The sequence below is a fragment of the Polychytrium aggregatum genome (assembly GCF_025602895.1).
Source record: "Polychytrium aggregatum strain JEL109 chromosome Unknown BJ171scaffold_5, whole genome shotgun sequence".
NCBI classification, from domain to species: domain Eukaryota; kingdom Fungi; phylum Chytridiomycota; class Chytridiomycetes; order Polychytriales; genus Polychytrium; species Polychytrium aggregatum.
In genome coordinates, this window is record NW_026516207.1 from 1,073,541 (window position 1) to 1,094,014 (window position 20,474).

A 20,474-nucleotide genomic window follows, 5' to 3' on the forward strand; every position below is an offset into this window, starting at 1 on the left:
GTATCCAGACCAAGGGCCCTGGATCCATCCGGATTGTTGTGTCGTTGGTCTCGCTCGATCCAGAGCCATGGGCAGCCAGGCACCGCCCCCACCTTCATTGGCTGCTGCACAGCCCGGGCTTGTCGCAGTGTGGCTGTGCGGGTGTCTGGCTGTGTCGCTGGCGATGGTTTTCAAGAACGGACCGCAACTCTGGCGTTGCACAATCACAGCAGCAGCACAACCACAGCAGCAGCAGCAACAGCGGCCCAGCGCGCTTCACCGCGCCCGTCGCACATGTGCGCCCGACGGTGTCATCGTCGATGCACTGTCCCCCAGCCCAGTCCCCGTCGCTTTTTCTGGTCGCTCCTGCGGTCGCTGTTGCCCTTCGTCTCGGATCAGAATCCTGGCCCGTTCGCTTCTGCCCTCTCCGCACTTGCGCTTGTGGTGTCTTCTGGCCTGCAGCGGATTCCCTGGCTTGCTTTCTTGCTTGCTTTCTTGCTTGCTCTGCTCCACCTCTTCATAGATTGCTCTCTTGATCCCCCGCTCGCTACCTGTTTCCTCCCGCCAACCCAAACTACCCACCATGCGCATCTCTGCCTTGGCCCTGCTGGCCCTGACCACCACTGCGTGGGCCGCCAACCCGCCCATCTTCGTCGACACCGAGAAGCTGCTGTACCAGATGACCAATGTCCAAGACGGCCTCTTCAACCTGGTCTCGTATGTGATCTCTGGCCGGGTTCTCTGCCTCATCGCCGCCTCCTCTTGCATCGGCCTCTGTCTGCTGCATATGTCCAACATGGTCCGCCACCCATCAGCTGCCGCACATGGACCATCGCTGCCGCTAGAGCCCAGGCACATCGCATGTGCTTCCTCCCTGGCCTATACTCGCTATCCTGGGCAATCGGCTTCGACTTTCCACTGATCCCGCCATGCTCGTTGCCGCCGACTTGCCCATCCCCCCCCCAACAGCACTTGCAGCAACAATCTTGGAGCGGGTCGCTCGACCGCCGCTGAGTGGTTGAGAACCCTCTTCCATGGTATGTTTCTGGCCCGTTCAAAAGGGGAGAAGCTGGCCTCGGTTATGCTCTCGTCGACTTGTGCACTCGCCTGCCGACGCTGCATCCCCCTTGGCGTCTCCACAAGCGTTTCATCCCCCTCACCCATCCGTCCCGCTGTGCATACGCAGATGCCTCGGACTACAACACTGCCACCAAGACTGGCGGTGTCGACGGCTCCATTCAGTTCCAAGAGGAGCTGAGCCGTCCCGAAAACGCCGGCGCTGCCATCCCCACCGCCATCAACCAGTTCAAGAACTTTGTCAGTCCAGGCGTGACCAGTATGTCCTCTGCTGTGCCTCGGCCGCACCACGAGCCAACACCCAGCTGCCCACAGACTAACTCGCACTCTTTCGACCCCGCGCTGTCTCCCTCTGCCAGTGGCTGATCTCATTGCCCTCGGCGCCATCCAGGCCATCCGAGTCTGCGGCGGCCCCAAGGTTCTGTTCCGCCCCGGCCGTCCAGATGCCCTGGGTCCCGGCACCCTCTCTCCGCCCAATCCCAACGACAACGTCACAACCCATGGCCAGCTCTTCAGCCGCATGGGCTTCTCCCAACAGGACATGATCGCTCTCATTGCATGTGGCCATACCATAGGGTAGGCGCCAATCGGTGCACATGTGTGTCTCGGCCCTGGCCAGAGTTCCCGACCGTGTCCGCTCTGTTGTCGCATTGTGGCATGTGTTCTCGCCGCTGGACGGCACTTGCATCGGCCCCAACGACTTTGTGCTGATGGCCACGCTTCGATATCCGCAGATTTGTCCATGGTATCGATCAGCCCGAGATCATCGCCAACGGCACAAATGTCTCGCTCGACAAGACTCCCTATGCTTTCGACAACGCCGTCGCCTATGAATACGTCAACAACATCCCCCAGAATCCTCTTACTACTGGACCCACACTCCCTCGCTCGTCCGATGCCAACATCTTCAACCTGGACAACAAGGTCACTGTGACAAAGTACGTTCCACCAGAGCACCTCGGCGCATTGTTTCTGCAATGCGTATGGCACCGCGTGTTGTTGCGATATCTGATCCGGTCTGCCTCCTCACCCATCTCGGGGCTGTAGCTTTGCCAACAACCCCAGTGCCTTCCAGAGCTCTTGTCTTGATGTCCTGCAGCGCTTGGCCGATCTCGTTAGCCCCGACGTCACGCTCCTGGATCCTCTGATTCCACCCGGAAGCGTTGGCATCACCTCTCGCCAGGTGGCCTATACCAATGGCAGCATCAACTTGATCACGAATGTTGTGGTGCGTCTCTCTCTCAGCATGAGCCTCGCTTGCGCTCCATCATAGGATAGCTTGATGGACGGCCCGCTGGCCAGATCCACCCATCATACCCTATATCAAACACGCAGCCAGATGTGTCGCAGCGGTACTCACGCATCTCTTTCCATTCCATGTCGCTGTGGATTGCTCAGGCATACAACCTGGTCGACTACCCCAACAAGGTCGTCACGCTCCTCTACAACGATACCACCGGTACAACTCACTCCAGTGTTCTCAGCCTCCAGCCCAAGGTCCTGACCGCCACCTTCACCTCCACCGAAACCTACTCTGTCACCCTGCCGATCGACCCTGCCTCTGGCATCGTGAGCATCGCTGCTCGCGTCGACATTGGCAACCAGACCTACATGGGCGACAACAACGGCACTTGGTATGCGGTGGACGCAAACAGCATGGTCAACACCGACCTCACCTGTAGCGTGCTTCTGCCTCCTATCAACGGAATGCAAGCCAACGGCGTGAACGGCACTCTTCTGGTAGGTTTCTTTCGTCGTATCTACCCCGCGCGATCCTCCTTGCTGTGTCCGCCGCGGCTACCCCCATTGTCGACCGGCTACCATCACGGCCTCATTTCCATCCCAGATACTACCTCGAATCAACTCGGCTAAAACATTGCCTCTCTCGCTCCTTGCGCCCTCAGGCCAAGGTCTTGAGCCCCTCTCAGAGTGTCCAGATTCCGGTCTACATCAACAATGGCGTGCCCCACCCGCCCTTGAATGCTACCCCCATCACCCTGACGCCTGCCGCCCCGCAGGGCTATCAGTTCTACTCGTTCAACATCTCCGAGAACGGCCGCGGCTTCCCCATCTTCAACATCACCATCAACTCGAACACCGGAGCGCAGCTGGATCTCAACACCAACGCGGGCCCGGGCTTTGTCGGCCTCTCCTATTCTTACTGCATCATCGGTTCATCCAGCCCTGTGGCCACCCCCACGACCACAGCCAAGAGCTCGGCCGCCAGAAGCTGGGCCCTGACCGGCACCGTGATTGCCGTCCTGGCCTGGGCCGCTGCTGCTGCATTCTAGAAGCGCCCATCCCCCCTCCCAAGTTGTGGTATTCATGGGTGTCGCCGTTCCTGTCGTTGTTGCTCCATATCCGCCCGATCGCTGTTTGTCCTTGTCCTTTCACCGTCGCCCGCTCGGAGCCTTGCATCCTTTCGCGTGTCTGGCATGCCAGTGAGCACCCTGAGTTTAATACCTTGTCGCTCCTGGTGACTATGAATACACCCTGGCTTTATTTCTTTCCCTTGGGTCCTCATCTGTCCGTGTGTGTGTGTCTCGCTGGACTCTGTGGCGCAGGGCCAGTGGCGCTCACATGACCGCCGCGATTCCTTGGGCGGCTCGCTCAAGAACAGCGCCAAACCTGATCCAACTGCGGTTCTTCCTGGATCCTGTTCGCAGACCGTCTGTGATTCCGTCTTGCTCGCCGGTTTGGTCGCCGGTTTGGTCGTCTGTGTGTCTGTCTGTGGCTTGGCAAAGACACCTGAGATTCCTTCCATCCTGAAGTCCTCCCCCTGAGAGCCATCGCTCCAGTCCTCACAATGCGTCCCTCCAAGCCAATGATAGCGCTTCGATCCAGCTCGGCGAGATCGGCATGGGGCCCTGCCGGCCTGCGGTTTCCCTGGCCGTCTTGCCGACTGCCCGCCACCTCAATCCCACAGCGGACTCTCCATATGTCACCGCCTTTGCGCGGCAACTACTGGGACATGATGCACGTCCGCAGCCAACAGGAAAAGCGCCGCAAGATGGACAAGATGCTGACCGATTCCGCTGGTCAAACCGAGCTGCCCGCCGCCGCGGATGCTGTTGATCCGAGTACCTTTACAAGGCTGACGAGTGCGGATACGGCCAAGCGAACGACGCCGCCGCAGTGTGCCAAGATGCTTGTTCGCGAATTCATCAACGATGCCCTGTACCATCCAAAATACGGATACTTTTCAAAGAAGGCGTAGGTGCCGCTTGTTGCGTCGATGAGATTGGATAGGGCGTGGTGGAATCGGATAGGATGTGGTGGGATTCTCTCTGGGCTCTCGAACAGTGAGATCGCTGGGGTGACTGGAGTGACGATCTGGTCGCATTCATGGCCGGCATCGTCCCCTCCGATGACGCAGTGCTCGTGGTATTGGTTACTGTGGTTCTCACCCTCCGGCTTCCGTCGACTTTCCATACGAACAGATACATCTTTAGTCCTCCGGAGGACATCCCATTCACTCGGCTCAAAGACAACTATCAGGTCATGAACCATCTGGCCAATCTATACAAAGACATCGAGGGAGAGTACTCGGACGTCAACGACATTGCCCGGCAAGTTTGGCATACCCCCACAGAGCTGTTTCGGGTAGGTGCCGATCGGTTTCTCTTGATTATGCGTTCGTCAGCGACTGTGGCTTTGCATGCGGGTGGCAGTTTACGATAGGATCGCACATGCAGGATCAGCAAAGTCGCATCTGTAGCGTTATGCTCATCACACACATGCTCAATCACCGCTGCTTCTGTCATGGCCATATCGATCGATGAAAAACGACCACCTTTGCTTCTAGCCGTGGTATGGATACGCCGTTGCCCAGCACATCTTGACCCAATACAAGGCCGAACGAAGTGACTCGGAGTGGGACTCGAAGCCTCTGATCATCTACGAAGTCGGTGCCGGCAATGGCACCCTCATGATGAACATCCTGGACTACGTTCAACAGAACGAGCCCGAGATCTACAGCCGCATGCAGTACAACATCATCGAGATCAGCGCCAAGCTCGCCGAGGGGCAGACTCGACGAAAGAACAGCCGCGGCCGCGGTGGGTCGCACGGCACTCATCGGGACCACATCAACGTCGTCAACAAGTCGATCTTGGAGTGGAACGAGATGGTCACAGACGACTGCTTTGTTGTGGCTATGGAGGTCATTGTAAGTGGATCCGCCCGGCTGATGGTCGCACCGGAATTGGCTCTTGTGGATGCGGCGCCGCGGATCAGTTCTTTAGCCGTACCATGTGGTGCCAAGTGTCCAGAGGCGACATATCGGTGGCGGCAACAGGATGAGCTGCACTCGCCCTCGCAGCCGAATGCAGTCGCCACATTTCTCCCTTGCTCGCCCTTTCGCTTGTCGCTGCCAATCTTGTCTATAACCACTGCACTGCGACCTTGCCCTTTCAACCGCACAGGACAACTTTGCCCACGATATGGTTCGGTACGACAACCAATCCGGCGCTGCCGTTCAGGGTCTCGTGCTCATCGACCAAGATGGCGACTATCAGGAAGTCTACGAGCACATCAACGATCCGCTTATCCAGCGATACCTCGAGATTCGCCAGCGGACCGGGTACAAGACACCAGCGCTCCAAGCCTCGTGGAGGCGTCAGCTGCGGCTGGCGCTGCCGTTTGCCCCCAATCTCAGCCAACCCGAGTTCATCCCGACGATGCTCATGGTGATGTTTGAGCGACTGCACGAGTATTTCCCAAACCACCACGTTGTTCTGTCGGATTTTAGCCAGCTGCCGGATGCGATCCCTGGCATCGACGGGCCGGTTGTGCAAACCCGGTACCAGGGGCTGATGATTCCGTGCTCGACGTATCTCGTCCAGCCAGGCTGGTTCGACATCTTCTTCCCGACCAATTTTGAATTGGCACGGGACATGTACGAAGCCGTATGCGGCAGCCGGACGGCCAACGGGCGAGCCAGGGCCGCACAGGTGCTCACACAGGAGCGCTTCCTGCAGATCAACGGCAATTTGAAGGAGACCACGACCCGGTCAGGCGAGAACCCGATGCTGACGTTCTACAAGAACATGAAATTCCTGGTGTCGTGAGCGCGAGCAAAGAGGAGGGGGAAGGAAGGGATAGAGTGCTGTCGGGAAGTTCTATAATACAATACCGGATGGCGTTCTCAAGAAACAACGGACAAGGGTCGCGTGCTGGCCAACCCCGGATCCCGCGCGGCCGCCGGCTTTGTTGGTCCAGGGTCCAACTCCCATGCCGAATTGGCCCGGGCGCGCATGCTTCCAGTCGATGCAGTCGATGCAGTCGATGCAGCTGATGCAGTCGATGCAGTCGATGCAGCTGATGCAGTCGATGCAGTCGATGAGGCCTGTGCATCCCGGAGGCATCCACAAGGACAGCCAGCAGCCGGTTCTGCCACCACCACCGCCGTCGCCGCTGCGATCTTCTGTCCCCGGCTCAGACCAGCAAGACAGACTCGTTTTGGCATCCCCCCGTCTCGTCTGGGACTGCAACTTGTCCCCATCAGGCCCGACCGGCAGAGTGCCGCTGTTTGCATTCGCTATCCCACAGCTCATTGCCCTGGCCAACCTCTGGCAAGCAGCCCCAGCGACAAAGCCTGCAACATCCTCCCGATCGTGCGGCGAGCTTCACTCTATCCCTGGGTCGCCCAGACACCTGAGACCCAAGCGATCGCACGAGCCTGACTCGACTCGGTGAATATCACAGCCGATCGGGCTGGCCGCTGTCGTCCAGGCCCGAGCCTGGCCCTCGATTCTGGTTCTGATTCCAAGTCATGATCCCCTCCCCCACCACAGCTTCCCGATTCCGTCCACAGCACCCGGGATCCTGTTGGCCAGGGCAGCGTGCGAACCTTGTATTTACAGCGACGATGCTGCCGAAAGAGTCACAGCCGTCGCTTCCCGGGCCGTGTCAATGCCAGCAGCGTCTTGGAACTGCGAAGATATCAACAACGTCCTGGACCCGTGGATGCAGCTGTCGGCAGAGCGGCACATCCGTCGGTCGGGCATTGTCGGTCGATGCCGCGAGGAACCAACCCGTGCGCACGCCAAATCCTGCTGTCGCCGAATACCGAGTTCATCTAGACCATCGCTGTGGTAGGTGGCTATCAGCTCGAGTCGAGCGATTCGGTGGACTGTTTTCGCCCTTTGCCGCCGCGCATCGGCTGTGCTTTGCGGACGATCTTGACAACTCCCTGATCCAGCAAGTGCTTCGTTAGCGGCGAGATCTCTGCCAGATACCGTCAGATGGAGTTGCAGTCCGAATATTGAAGCACGGCATTGGCAGCCAAGGTATGAACGAGGCCCGTGGACGGGAAGGGAGGGTCGCTGTCAGCGACATTCGAGTTTGGCGGCACTCGAGTTTGGCAACATGGAACAGCCCTCACTCCCGCCTTGGGCCATCTGCCGAGCCCATCCCTCGACTCTCCAGCTGGTGGACTTGTTCGACTTACTCGCCATCCCCGGAAAGTTCCTCCAGCTGAAGGACTCAAACACATCCGACATTACCGACGTCAGTACGACGGGATTCGGGTTTGCATCCGCACTGCGGAACAACAGAAGGCGTCAGTACATCCGTCAGCGCTCCATGAGCCGACCCTTGCGGGCCGTCACCGGCATGCGACGCTGCTGCCTGATGGACAGCTCACTTGCGCAAACGAGCACCTGCAGCCGCTCGGCATGTCGACCCGGACCGCCTTGGCTTGTGGCAGGACGGCAAGTCGACTCCGAACGGATCTGCGAGCTGGCAGCCCCGCTGCTTCGAGCTTGCCTCGCTCGCTTGAATCCGCCTCTCATGCTTGCACACTTGTTACTCTCCCTCTGCCTCTCATCGCCCTGTGCAGCCCATGTCGGTGCGAGCCACGTACACTTTTAGGTCAACCAAGGTGAACTTGAGCCGAAACGATCCTTCGATGCGGACACAGAGATTCCCAAAGATGAAGAACACGCCCATGATCTTGTCCAGCCCACGGGCAAGGTAGCTCGGCGAGACCAGGGTGCCGAAGAGTGGGCTCGCTTGGCCCTTGCTGGAGCCTGAGTCCGGTTCCTCCAGCTCGTCGATCAGAATTGAGCCTTGGCCAGGCGAAGCAATGAGGCCGTGGCCCGACGCTATCGGCTGCTCCCGTCGGTCATTCGAGCGCTCGGCAGACGGATCCGAGGACGATCGAACTCTTGAAGATGCTATCGGCGTCTCTGTGGAGAGGCCGCCATGGACGATAGACCGGGATATTGCTATCCCGTCGACAAGTTGTCTGGCCCGGTTTTGGTCCAAGACGATCGAGGGCGACGATCGAGACGACGAAACAGGCTCCTCTGCACGGCGACGGTAAGGCACCGTCGATGGGGTAGATGCAGATGCAGATGCAGATGCGGATGTGGGTGTGGATGTGGATGTAGGTGTGGGTGTGGATGTGGATGTGGCCGAGGATATGAATGTCAGTGCGGATGGATGGGCCGATTCTCGGACGCTGTGGACCGTTTCCAGGGCCCGGGTACCATCTGCAGAGAAGAGCTTGGCGTAGACGACAAAGTTGGTGGAGGCAACCAGTCTTGGATGTTGACCGCTAGGACAGACAGCAGGCCGCAGATTGACACCTTGGTAAGTGTTGCTGTCACCGAACCCCCCCCCCAGTTCCCTGACGCCTCATGTCCTTGAGCAATCGTATCACTGCAGAGTGGCTCTGCCCTTGACACCGGCGTCAATCGACCGGGCATTGACACCCAGCCCCGATTGACAAGGATATGGCCCCTGGCTGGCCTTGATCGGTCCATGGCTGGCCACCTCGAAGGACATTGTCATCACCGGCAACCGACAACCAGCAACCGGCAACCGACCGCCACAGCACCAAGAGTGCAGCGTCACAACACACTAGCGCAACAGCATGCCTTGCTCCGTTGCTCCGCTGCTCCGTTGCTCCGGCAGCAGATGCATCCTTACTCCGTGATCAAATCCCCGTTGGCATCTTGGTATGAAAGCTGGAGCACCGGAACTGGATCGACAGATCGCCCCGAAATCGAGAGGGTGTATCCGGACGCCCTGACCTGCCGCGGCTGCTCCTTGATCGCAAGAGAATACTGGAGACGGCGAAGGGTTAGCTTGGAGCCTGGACAGTTCGACAAGAGGGATGGAGCCGTTGAAGCCCGCAGAGATGCCAAGGTATGTCTCGACGCCAGCGGGACGGGCGTAAGAGCAAGACAGTTGCAAACCGATGGCCGATACAATGGGACCGAAGAGCAAAGCACAAACAGGGTGCAACGAGACAAAGGACAAGACGACGACAGCGCAAGCCGACAGCGAGGCAGCAGCAGCAGCAGTGATTACCATGGCAGTGCTGGTCGAAGCTGAAGGGACATACGGATGGAGGAACAACGACCAAGTGTAGGCTTTGGAGACGGCTGCGGATGGTCGTGGAAAGTCAATGGCGAGCCGGACCTGCCCTTATTTTTTGCTGTGTAGCCCGGCTGCAAAGGGGGAGAGGAAAGGGGAAGGAGAAGGAGGAGCAGAGGGGATTCTTTCACCCGAACCAACAGCGACAGGCAGCAGCGGCTCTAGGAGACAAGCGAGGCAGGAAAGGAGTGCTCCGCGCAGCCCTGGGTGTCGGACAAACCAACGACGCTGCCCGAGCTGGTCCCGGCTTTCGGAGTGGTTCGTGTTGGTGGATGGACATGAGGAGTCGAGCGGGTGTGCAACCGCAGAGGATGCAGCCAGGCGGACAGGAGAGGGGCAAGCACCACAACCCACAGCAACGCCGACGACAAGTGGACCCGCTTGCATTTGGTCAGAGATGCTGGGGTCCGCAGCACGGACTGCAGCCTGGACTGCAGCGACGATGCGGGGTGAGATGGACTCGCTGCTGGCGATGGATGCGCCAAAAGGGCAGCTGGCGCTGGATGTGCCGAAAGGGCAGCGAGCAGGCCGGCATGTCGGCAACATTGCGCCCAGGCCAGGGAACGGGAATGGGCGATTCCTTTGGCGGATGGACTGCAGCGCCACCGGTGAGTCATAGGCCTCCCGAAATTTACCCGGACACGGAATGACCCAGCAACGTGTCGAACAGCCAAGCACGGGCGGCATGGACAGGGACAGGGGGCGTGTGCGAATGAGAAGAGGAAGAATGAAGTTGTGTGGAAGGGGGGGACCAAGCGAATCGTCAACGGGCCTACAGTCTATCCCGAAAGAAACGGGACAGTTCCTTCCTGGCTTCAGATGTCTGAAACCCGCTGACTGACTGTAGGCCCAGCGGGCAGGCCATGGCATTGCACTCCTGTCTTCGTTGGCAATCTCTTTGTTTTTGTTGGTTTGGGAAGCACAGTCTTGAATACACTCGGTCGATCTCCTGTGGCGATGATCGACTGGCATACCGAGATCATGTTCCGTGAGGCATTGATGTCTCAATGTGTGAGTGTGGTGGATGCATTCGACCCTCTGCACAGCTTCATGGTTTCTCGATATCAAGATGCTCGACCTTCTCGAGTCGCTTGGCTTCCCGACAATGTGAGCACACCTGGGATGTGTTGAACTCGTTCACCGAGCACACATGGATCTTGGAGACAGATCGGTCTGGTGATGGTGGAACTACTCAAAGTATTTGGCGAACCTGAGTCTCCTGGGACTGGATGCATATCCCTTCCCTTGTTTCCACGAGGCATTTCCAAAGGCAATCACCACTTCGGTCTCCCTTGGACATACTTGCTTGGCCATGAATGCGATGAGTGGGTGGGTGTATTCAGGTCACAGTAAACACACTGTCCTGGTTAGAAACGGGGAGTGTCCCATTTCATTTTGGAAACGCTGTATCCAAGCACTGGATCGCTGCGCCATGGGGTGGGGATTGACACGTTCAAGGACTGAAACACCACAGCATCGAGGCACCCACACCACCGGCCAGCCAAAACAATTTGCAGACGAACGAGCGTTCTCCTGACAAGGCGGACGCCAGGCCTGGTTTTGAGCCGTAAGTTCTGACACGGCGCCGCCGGTGCTTGGTCGTCGCTTCATGAATATTCAGGCTCATGCCAAGGCTGCCACGCTGCCTGGTGTCGGATCAAGGGAGGATGGTCGTGGTGTCGGGGAAGGCTGGTGACTTGCTGCCTGCTTTCTTCGGTACCATGTGGCGAGGGATGGTCTGGTTGTGCTGACTCTTTCGAGTATCGATTGTTGTGGTCGAGTTGTTGTTGTCGAGTCATTCGATGGCTCTCTCGATCGATCAACATCGGTGATTGTTATGGGACAGCACTATTGTATATTGGATGTATTGGATGTATTGGATGTATTGGATGTCAAATACATCATCACTGGGTCAATATCGATTGATTGTAACCACTTTGCAAGTCCACTATTTGGTATCATGGTGGGTGGGATGGGTGTTGGTGTGGTTTGCTTGGCTGCTTGCATTTACAGTGCTGTGATTTGGTGGTTTGGAGTGGAACTCGAGTGACTCGGGATCAGGGCCACTTGCCGAACCACTTGAGTCTGTCGATGGCCAAATCGCAACCTTGATTGGCGGACTTGCGGTACCAGAGAACAGCGGTGTTGATGTCTGCATCAACACCATAGCCATCCCTGTAGCAGTTGCCGAGATGATATTGTCCGTATCGATTGTCCTGGTCGGCCGATCTTCTGAACCATTCAAGTGCTTTGGTTTCGTCATGGGCGACACCTTGTCCAAAGTAGTAGCACGTACCGACCATCCAATGTCCATACGAGTTGCCTTGGCTCGCCGCCTTGTTATACCACTCGAATGCCTTCTCGTGGTCCTCTGATACTCCCCCACCCCTACGGTAGCACTCTCCGATCCACAACTGGCTGTCGCTGTGACTATCGTTGGCGAGTTGTTCAAAGATGCCAGCTGCCTTCACCCGGTCCTCGGTGGTTCCGAATCCATTGACAAGACACACAGCCGTCAGATGCTTGCAGAGCCAGTCACGATCCGATCCCAGCTGGCACAATTCGAAGAAAGTGCGTGCTGTAGTTGAGCCAGACTTGGTTCCCCAGGTGTACGATGCCAGACACTCGTCCTCTCTGAGCTTGAACACATTCGATCGGTTCTTGCGGATGATCTTGACACCCTTCTGTTCGTCCCGCACGGTACCTCGGCCAAGGTAGTGCATCCAACCAAGCATGTGGGTGGCGATGGACTTGTGAATTGGATCGGTCGAGAGGTCGCTGACTTCCTGCCAGTGGTGGAAGGCGTCAGCGTCGCTTTGTTCGACTCCATCGCCCAGGAATGAGCGCCATCCACGGAGGAACACGATGTGAAGTCGGCCGTCCTCGCTGCCTTGATCTTCAGCCTTGGAGTACCACTCGATGGCTGCATTGATGTCTTGATCGACACCCTCGCCTAACTCATAGCATCGACCGAGAGCAACTTGGGCTTGTGCCATTCCCCGATCTGCAACATTGCAATACAGCTCGACAGCCTTGGTGTGGTCTCTATTGGTTACGATTCCATCGTGATAACATCCGGCCAGGTAGAACTTTGCCTTTGGATGGCCGGCATCAGCAGCCTTCCTAAGATAGCGCATGATTCGCCTGGCGATTCCTCTCATCTTGGGCTTGTTTGTTGATGATGGGCCGAAAAGTTTGACTTGGAGGACCCTGGCCAGGATATAGGAGGCGGATGCGTTTCCTTGGTCCGCCAGAGCAGCGAGCCAAGACTGGCTGCCAGTGTATTGGTTCTCGCAGTGTAGCGAGAGCGCAATCGTCTCGCTGGGTGTGAGGCCAATCCGCATCTGTCCATCTGGATGACACAGTCCTGCCATCTGACACCAGGTGTTGAAACAAGGCAGCTTGAAGCTCAGGAGTGGGCGGGCTCGTTTGCACACTCGGAGGAGGGCCTTGATGGTGCTGTGGTCGAGGGCGAGTTGGAAGCTGTCATTGCAGCAGATGATGGTGAAGATGTCTGGGTTGTGTTCGAGTGAGAGTTCGGTGATATCGGGGATCGAGGTTGTTCTGGCTTCAGCTTGGGTTTGCTGAGTGGCTGATGATGCCGTGGCTGAAGCAGGCTCGTTGATGCTGGTCATGTTGACGGAGACTGAAGGGAGGCAAGTGGATGATGGCGATGGACAGGAGACAGAGAGGCAGGTTGTGGCGAAGCAAGCCAAACCCCTGGCAATTGGAGGCGAAGCAAGTCCAAGCCACACCATGCGCCACACACAGGCCTGGCTCGATCCGACGGTTTGATGGCTGGAGTTGCTGCTTCCTGCACTGCCACGCACACTGCCACACGCGTTGGCGCTTTCGGCAATGTTCACACCGATTTCGCTCAACTGCAAGGACACCCTACTCAGGTCAAATGCGGCACTGCTTGAGCTCACCAACCAGACGATCCGTCGAGCCCGTGCCGACGACTTGTTCTCTGCCCATCGACTCTGAGAACAGCGAACGAGCAATGGGACCGGCACACACGCCCACATCGAGGTGAGGACCAGGGGGCGATGCTCATGAATGGGTTGCCTGCCGGCTATCATCAAGCCCGTGCGTGCCAACAAGCAGCTCGTATCTTGCCTTCCCCGACATCTATATCAACGACTGCCGTCGGTGGATTTGCGGGAGATCTGGATTTGGATTTGCCAGCCTGGGGCAACAAGCGGATCTGCCCGACCACGGGGCAGCGGCATATGAAAATGGCATGTGCCGGAAAGACATCCTGTGCCCAGGAAGGCCCTTTTTTTTCTCTTGGCCGATCCCGCGAGCGCCAAGGCCGGGCAACAACACCCGCTTGCACATGCCTTGGGCGAGCCAGGGCCGTTGCAATAGCGAATCTGCTGCATCCTGTCTCCGATTCTCGGCAGCGTTGTCACCGCGGAGGCTGGACAGCGGCTTGTTGTGGCTGTTCCGACGAGCCCGAGCACAGACACAGCCGACAGTGTGCGCAGCCCCACTGCCACGCTGTTTGGCCCGAAAAGGAAGCCGTGTCGGCGTTCCACAGGGCGGCGGTGGGCGGTGCTTTTGGTCCCCTGCGTTTGCCTGGGTTTTGAGGCGGCTGCCGCACGGAGCTCCTGCCTTCCGCCATCTACCTTCCACCGTCGTTCTCAATCACACTCAAGCCATGGCGTCTGTCTCCAAAGAGTATCTGGAGCCCTTTGACAACCTCTTCCTGGCGCTGGAGGATGACTATCATCTGGTGCGTTCGCCTGTGGATGCGGCAGCAACGAGGAGAGAAAGGCAGTCCGACGCAATGAGGGTCGAGCGACGAACTTGGCAGACCGACGATGGGCGAGCAACGAGCACCAGCGAACCCTGGACCGATCTATGGGATATCGCCTCGCCGATCCAGCAGCGGGTTGGTTGGTTGGTTGGTTGGTACCACCCGCTCGGTGCTGCCCGCCTGGCACTCACACAGCCGCACTCTCTGCGTACCATAGATGAGCGTTGCGGGGGTCTACACCCTCAGTCGGCTCGTCAGCATCAGCGAACTCAAGTCCAACATCGATGGATTTGCACGTATCACGGGCCGGTGTCTGAAGCGAGTTGTCTGGAACAAGAACGACATCTTTGACCGGCCCTACTTTGTTGCGGACGAGAACTATTCGATCGACAATCACTTTACCGTCGTCGATGTGGTAAGTGGGCAGGTTGTGTGCAGAACCATGACCGAGACGGACTGAACTGCGCCAAGGAAGGCCCATGCCCACCCTTTCGCCGCCGCTGTGGATAGTCCGGTGATCGTCACTCGGTCGCAGAGTGCTGATCCAATGCCGCTGTGTGCTGATCGATTGTCGCTGCTTCGTGCATGCTCATGTCGCATCCTAGCCTGCGCCTGGGACCCTCGAGCAGATCCAAGATCTCGCCTCGGAGCACTTTTCCAAAAAGTTTGACTTCAACAAGCCTCTGTGGGAGTGCATTTACTTCCGAGGTGCCCTCGACGGAGCCAAAACGGTGTATCTGTTCAAAGTCCATGTATGTATTCGTGGCTGGAGGAGCTGTTGCATCGGGCCCCAAGTCCGCGGTTGCAAGATGGATACGCGGACACCTGGACTGGGTGGCAGCTCTCAAGATGGCATGGGTGTTTTGCTGGTTTGCTATGTCGCCCGATCGGCCCATGTCCAGTGTCCCTGGTCCATGCCAGTCTGCCCATGTCTTGTCTTATCCAACAGCGCTTCGCCGTGCTCACTTCCCAATCCGATTCAATCCGATTGCAACAGCACGCCATCGCCGATGGCCAGGGCTTTGTCCGGGCTCTGCTCAAGTACATCTCGGAGATCTCGCCCGAAACGGAGGTATCGGAAATGATGTACAAGGGCAACCAACACAGCGGCTCGGCTGCGACAAACACCAGCAAGCCGGCTCCGAGCCACCTGGACTCCAAGGACAAACCCAAGCAGCACGATGTGCGCAAGACCCTCGAGAAGCTCTCGCGGTCATCAATCTTGTTGGCCTACATGGTCTTTGGCATCCTCATGGCCATCTTTGTTGGCCTGCGTCTTGTAGCCTCATTCAAGCACTCCTTCAGCCGATCCCGCATGACAGCGAACAAACAAGTCGCCTGGTCGGCCGAGCCCATCTCCCTCACTGAAGTCAAGCTCATCAAGAACACGTTCCGGTGCACCGTCAACGACGTTCTGATGAGCTGCATGGGTGTGGCCATCCAACGTTATCTTGAGTCACAGAATGCCCTGAAGGACTCCAGCTTTTGGGTGCTTGTGCCGACATCGATGAGAAGGCATGACGACTGGAGTGTCAGCAACCGCACGTCTGGCTACATGCTCAACCTGCCCCTGGTTTCGAAGGGTGAACGGGTGCGACACCTGCAGAGTGTGTCCAAGAGAATGAAGGCCCAGAAAGGAACCATGGAGCCGCACATGTACTTTGGCTTCATCCCGATCCTCTGGCACTGGGTCAATTTGCTGCCCAAGTGGTAAGGCTGACTGGCGATGAGGCTGTCGATGAAGCTGCTGTGGTGATCGGATGGTCATTCGACTGTCGCTTCAGAGGCTGCCGCACTTGTGTGGCGTCATTCCGATGATGGAAGGTTGGATGTTGGTAGCGACGCATCCACTGGACAAAGGTGCCTCTGTCACTTGCTTGTGCTGACATGTCTGTGATCCCCTCTGACCGCTGTGGTTGTCTGTAGGACCCAGTTCACAGCCTACAAGGTCCATGCCGTGATTACCAACGTTCCTGGGCCGGCCAGCCAGCTGTACTGGGGCAGTAGCGCCGTCGAGAATGTCGTCGGGCTCATCCCGCAGCCCGCACCCAACGCCCTGGGCACCACCATCTATTCATACGACGGCAAAATTGTGATTTCGGTCCTGATGGACCTCGACCAGGACGAAAGCGACGATCTCCTCTTCGCACCCGGCTCGGCTCGTGTGATTGTTCAGGAGTATGCCAAGGCATTTGAGGAGCTCCTGACCCTTGCCAAGGATGAGCTGGAGGCCCAGAAGAACCATGTACCTCTTGAAGACAAGAAGCAGCAGTGAGGTCTCGTCTGGCTGACCTGAAGTATGCTACCGGCTGACAAGATGCTGCCGGGGCACATCGTGTTTGGCGATGGAGGAGGCGACCTTGGCGGATGTTGAGGTTCCTATCGTCCAGCACACCGCTTTGCACACCGCACCGTCACGACCCGACCTTTTTTTTTTCAGCTGGGTCACGCTTTGGATGGCTGTCTCGAGCACGACCCATCCATGATCATCTACTACAGACACGTTTTAACAATCAGGCGCTTCATGTGCGAGCATGCCACCTTGCGAGGACGTGAGGTGGAGAGCATGAGGTCCACGGAGATCGAGTGCTGCACGGGATTGGTCATTCAAAATGTCACGTTTGGGGAGACCGACCAGCCAGGGAACCATGGTGTCCGATGGCCAATCCAGCGGAAACAGCGGCCGGGATGGGATGAGAGAGGCGTCGACATGGAGCGAGGCCGTGCGGGCACTGTGCGGCTGGCGAGGATTGCAGATCGCCGGGTCGGACCCCCCTCATTTGTCTCTCCCATCGGGTGGGGCATGTGGATGCGCCGAATGGTACAAAACAGGCATGCTCTCGCGCATTGCAAACGTGCAGCCAGCGGCAATCCCCGGGATGGTCTGTTGCCAACGAAGCGGAAGACGTTGCTGCTGGCTTGCTGTCGAAAGGCACGATGGATATCAAAACCACTCTCCACGGCAGCTCAACGGCACAAACGTGCGCTGCTGGGTTGGCAGGAGGGGGACCGCGAGCTACGGATCGGCGTGGAGTTAGAGTGCACATATGGGACAGGCAGACAAGGTCGCGAGGGGACAATCCACTTTGCCGATGGTACCCAGAGGGTTGTTTGCTGCTACGATTGCGAGTCCGCCCCTGTCCCAGAACCCGAGATTATGCGAGCCCCACTCAGCGAGACCAAAGAGATGCGAGTAAGTGGCTCGAACAGCACTAATGTAGCAAATTTATTTTCATTTCCAGACGCTTCTTTGCAAAGAGACAAAAATTTGAGCAGAGACAATATGGCACAGTGATTACAATACTGTATCAAACAAAGAGCGATTCAAAGTGGAAGTGGTAGGTGGATGTGGTGGGCAGGAAAGAATCTATCTAGGAGTACCATTTAGTACTTGGGGACACACTTGTAGGGAGTAGAGCAGTCCTTGAGGGGGAAGAGGGGCCAGGACTGGTAGGGGGTCATGGGAGAGAGACCCCAGTTGTCCTCGATGGTGGAGACGATGGAGTTGTGGTCAAAGAGGGTGTTGTCGGTGGAGTTGACCTGGCAGGAAACAGCAGAGCCGAGGAGGAGAGAGTAGACACGGTTGTTGTTGGCATCGCCGGGGCAGTTGTTGACAAGGTCAGTGCAGTTGGCGAGCTGGCCGGGGGGGTTGGTGCTGTAGTACAGGTTGTAGGCGGTCTCGTCCTCGTCGTAGACGATGTGGATGAGAGTGCGGACGGCGTTGAGGGCAGAGTTGTTGAGGACGGGCTCAATGAAGCCCTGGAGCCAGTTGGAGGCGTAAGCGATGGTGCTGTCGTGGGCATCGTTCATCTGGTTGGGAACGTAGTACGAGTAGTCGGGGAGGGTACCGGCGGTGAGATCGGCAGCCCACTCGGTCTCAGAGACCAGGTTCTTGCAGCGGGTGGCGTTGGTCTGGATCTGCATGTAGGAGATGAAGGGGTTGTGCTTGCGCTGGTAGAGGCGGTTGGGGGTCTTGACGGTGCCGTTGGGGAAGAGCTCGTCACCGGCGCCGTGGCCGGTGAAGCAGTTGCCGGGGTAGTTCTCGGAGTAGATCTTCCAGGTGTAGCCAGCGTTCTCGAGAGAATCGGCAATGTTGGTACGGCCGGTGATGTTGAAGGAGTCGTCACCGTTGTCACCGTTGATGATGGTGTTGGTGGCGGGGTCGATCAGATCACGGTAGGTGGACTGGCCAACGGTGGACCAGTAGTTGGGCTGGGAGGGGTGGACGGTGCCGTGGTAGTTGGTCATGAGGAGACCGCGGGCAGCCAGGGAGGCGAAGTAGGGGTCCTTCATGACATCGGGGTAGTCGTTGTTCTCAAGGATGACAAAGATGAACTTGTCAAAGTACTTGCCCTTGGCGGGAGCAGCGACGGCCGAGACGGCGAGGGAAGCAGCAGCAAGAGCAGTGGCGGCGACGGTCTTGAAAAGCATCTTTGCGGATCCTTGAGCAGTCGAGGAGAGGAGATTGCTGGTGGGTGAGGACGGAGAGGGAGAGGCGGCAACGCGGCGTATTTATGCCCCGACCGTGGTCGCTGCAGCCCGAACGCCTCCTGCTTGGACGCTCTGCATGTTCGGGCGCGAACATTCGGGACAACTGAAAGGACGAGAAGCGGGAAGGCGGGTGGTCTGCAGTTGCAGCGCGTGCGCTTGGATGATTCCCCAGCCGGAAGGCCAGGACTGGATGCATGCGCCGGGGGGGCCTCAAGACCAAGGGCCGCGTGGGAACGGGCGCGCGCGACGGTGATTGGGCAGGGGGTGATACAGAGGGGAAGTGCGGGTGCGAGTGCGGGTGCAAGTGCGACTACCAGCAGAACCGACTGGGCGAACAGAACTAACAGCGCCAGCTGAGCGAACAGAGCGAACAGAACCAACGGAGCGAACAGAGCCAACAGACACCAGCCCGGAGCGCACGCATACATCCCCAACAAGGGCAAGCATATGTCTCTGGCTCAGCGCCCTTGTCGCCCCCGCGACGCAAGCGGGGGCTGGCAGACCAGTGGCCCGTGGGCTGGATGGCCGCGAACGTGCGCTCGCTGTCCACGAGCACGCAGCCCCACTCCAGCGCAGCCCGACCAGTCGCACATCCCCTCGCGGCACTGTTTGTGACACGGCGCGCGGGAAAAACTGCTCGGCAACAAAGTTCCCACCGGGCCGGTGCAGCGCCGCGCGTTTGGCGGCGGCATGCCGAGTCGGCCTGGCCTGCGCGTGTGCTCTGGAGCAAGGGGGAGGCGGCGTGTGCGAGACCAGAATGCGGCTGTTGCGCTGTGGAGCCTTGCAAGAAGCCTTGCGGGGAGCATGCACACCGCCAAGGAGCAATCTGTGTCGAATGTCCTTCAAGTCTGTGTCGAATAGCTTCTGGGCAGCCAGCTAAGGGGGCCGGCGGGCCTGTGGGGTCTGTCGTGCGGCGCGTGGAGAGTGTGTACAGGGGAAGTACTCCCATCGTGCTTTCTCGGATGCGTCTCGGCCAGCGAAGGATTGCGTCTGGAATGGCCGATGGATTTGTCCAATAGCATGTGCTCGAGCTGGTCGCTTCCGAAAGCACGCAGCCGGACTGCCTTTGACAAACCCGAGGTCGTGCATCCAAAGTTCGCCAACGGAGAGCAGCACATCGGGCGATCGGGACGCACAAGCTGCTCAAGCTGCATTCGCATCCACATTGACCCTGCCTTTTGCACTTGCACTTGCACTTGCACTCGCACTCGCACTCGACCAATGCATCCCAACGACCAGCCCGCGCAATCCGCCCAGTCATGACCAGCCACGACCAGCCACAGATTTCTGTTTCGCGCAGCGGTGCATGCTCATCGAATCCACGCCGAAAGTTTTGGTTGTGTCCACCCGCGCTGGATCGAGCGCAGGCGCAGGAGAGAGGGGAGAGAGGGGAGGCACGCGTGGGAAGAACAGCGCTGGCGGGGCGGCCTGAGCCGACAGAATCGACGGGATCGGTGGATTGCAGCTGCGGAGGCAAGGGAGCGAAGGAAGAACCTTTCGGTGCTGTGCCGATCGATGCGATCGGGAATGCTCATGTTCGACGAGCCGAAGGTTGTCGCTGCCAATCATACCGCTCTGTGCCGGAGACTGCCCGCACACAATCAGCACCAGCCAAGGTTTCGGGGATGGTCGCGGCTCGGGCTGGCTTGCCAACTCCCATGCATCCATTCGCTACGGGCAGAGCCACAACACCATCCCGAGTCCAGCCCGAGAAGCCTCGACCGGTGAGATCTCCCCTTCGTGCAAACCCGTCATGAATATGGCTATCATAAGCACCTCC

At 58.2% G+C, this 20,474-nt stretch overlaps 6 protein-coding genes across 6 annotated transcripts; 3 read left to right on the top strand and 3 right to left on the bottom strand.

Moving 5' to 3' along the window:
- Positions 1-366: 366 nt before the first annotated feature.
- On the top strand, positions 367-3,567 carry BJ171DRAFT_491117 (heme peroxidase). The gene is made up of 8 exons (XM_053109702.1): positions 367-696; positions 949-1,016; positions 1,166-1,315; positions 1,416-1,632; positions 1,791-1,994; positions 2,104-2,284; positions 2,455-2,796; positions 2,961-3,567. The coding sequence occupies exons 1-8, from the start codon at positions 563-565 to the stop codon at positions 3,345-3,347; spliced, it is 1,683 nt and encodes a 560-aa protein (XP_052970448.1). The 5' UTR covers positions 367-562; the 3' UTR covers positions 3,348-3,567.
- Positions 3,568-3,698: 131 nt separating this feature from the next.
- Positions 3,699-6,195, top strand: BJ171DRAFT_491120 (S-adenosyl-L-methionine-dependent methyltransferase). Its single transcript, XM_053109703.1, has 4 exons — positions 3,699-4,269; positions 4,497-4,659; positions 4,862-5,224; positions 5,481-6,195. Exons 1-4 carry the CDS (start codon positions 3,863-3,865, stop codon positions 6,123-6,125), a joined length of 1,578 nt encoding a protein of 525 aa, XP_052970449.1. The 5' UTR covers positions 3,699-3,862; the 3' UTR covers positions 6,126-6,195.
- Positions 6,196-7,162: 967 nt separating this feature from the next.
- On the bottom strand, positions 7,163-9,378 carry BJ171DRAFT_578170 (velvet factor; the record flags this gene model as incomplete). The annotated part of the gene is made up of 6 exons (XM_053113863.1): positions 7,163-7,284; positions 7,508-7,599; positions 7,922-8,246; positions 8,550-8,617; positions 8,992-9,128; positions 9,301-9,378. 6 exons carry the CDS (start codon positions 9,376-9,378, stop codon positions 7,163-7,165), a joined length of 822 nt encoding a protein of 273 aa, XP_052970450.1.
- Positions 9,379-11,310: 1,932 nt separating this feature from the next.
- BJ171DRAFT_438706 (uncharacterized protein) lies at positions 11,311-12,998 on the bottom strand. Its single transcript, XM_053108006.1, has 2 exons — positions 12,306-12,998; positions 11,311-11,963 (listed from the first exon to the last, which is right to left on the bottom strand). Exons 1-2 carry the CDS (start codon positions 12,813-12,815, stop codon positions 11,499-11,501), a joined length of 975 nt encoding a protein of 324 aa, XP_052970451.1. The 5' UTR covers positions 12,816-12,998; the 3' UTR covers positions 11,311-11,498.
- An 887-nt stretch (positions 12,999-13,885) lies between these two features.
- On the top strand, positions 13,886-16,722 carry BJ171DRAFT_491140 (wax ester synthase-like acyl-CoA acyltransferase domain-containing protein). The gene is made up of 5 exons (XM_053109704.1): positions 13,886-14,179; positions 14,421-14,618; positions 14,809-14,955; positions 15,201-15,913; positions 16,130-16,722. The coding sequence occupies exons 1-5, from the start codon at positions 14,105-14,107 to the stop codon at positions 16,476-16,478; spliced, it is 1,482 nt and encodes a 493-aa protein (XP_052970452.1). The 5' UTR covers positions 13,886-14,104; the 3' UTR covers positions 16,479-16,722.
- A 753-nt stretch (positions 16,723-17,475) lies between these two features.
- On the bottom strand, positions 17,476-18,634 carry BJ171DRAFT_634310 (phosphoesterase family-domain-containing protein; the record flags this gene model as incomplete). Its single annotated transcript, XM_053115674.1, has 1 exon — positions 17,476-18,634. One exon carries the CDS (start codon positions 18,632-18,634, stop codon positions 17,588-17,590), a length of 1,047 nt encoding a protein of 348 aa, XP_052970453.1. The 3' UTR covers positions 17,476-17,587.
- Between the last annotated feature and the right edge of the window lie 1,840 nt (positions 18,635-20,474).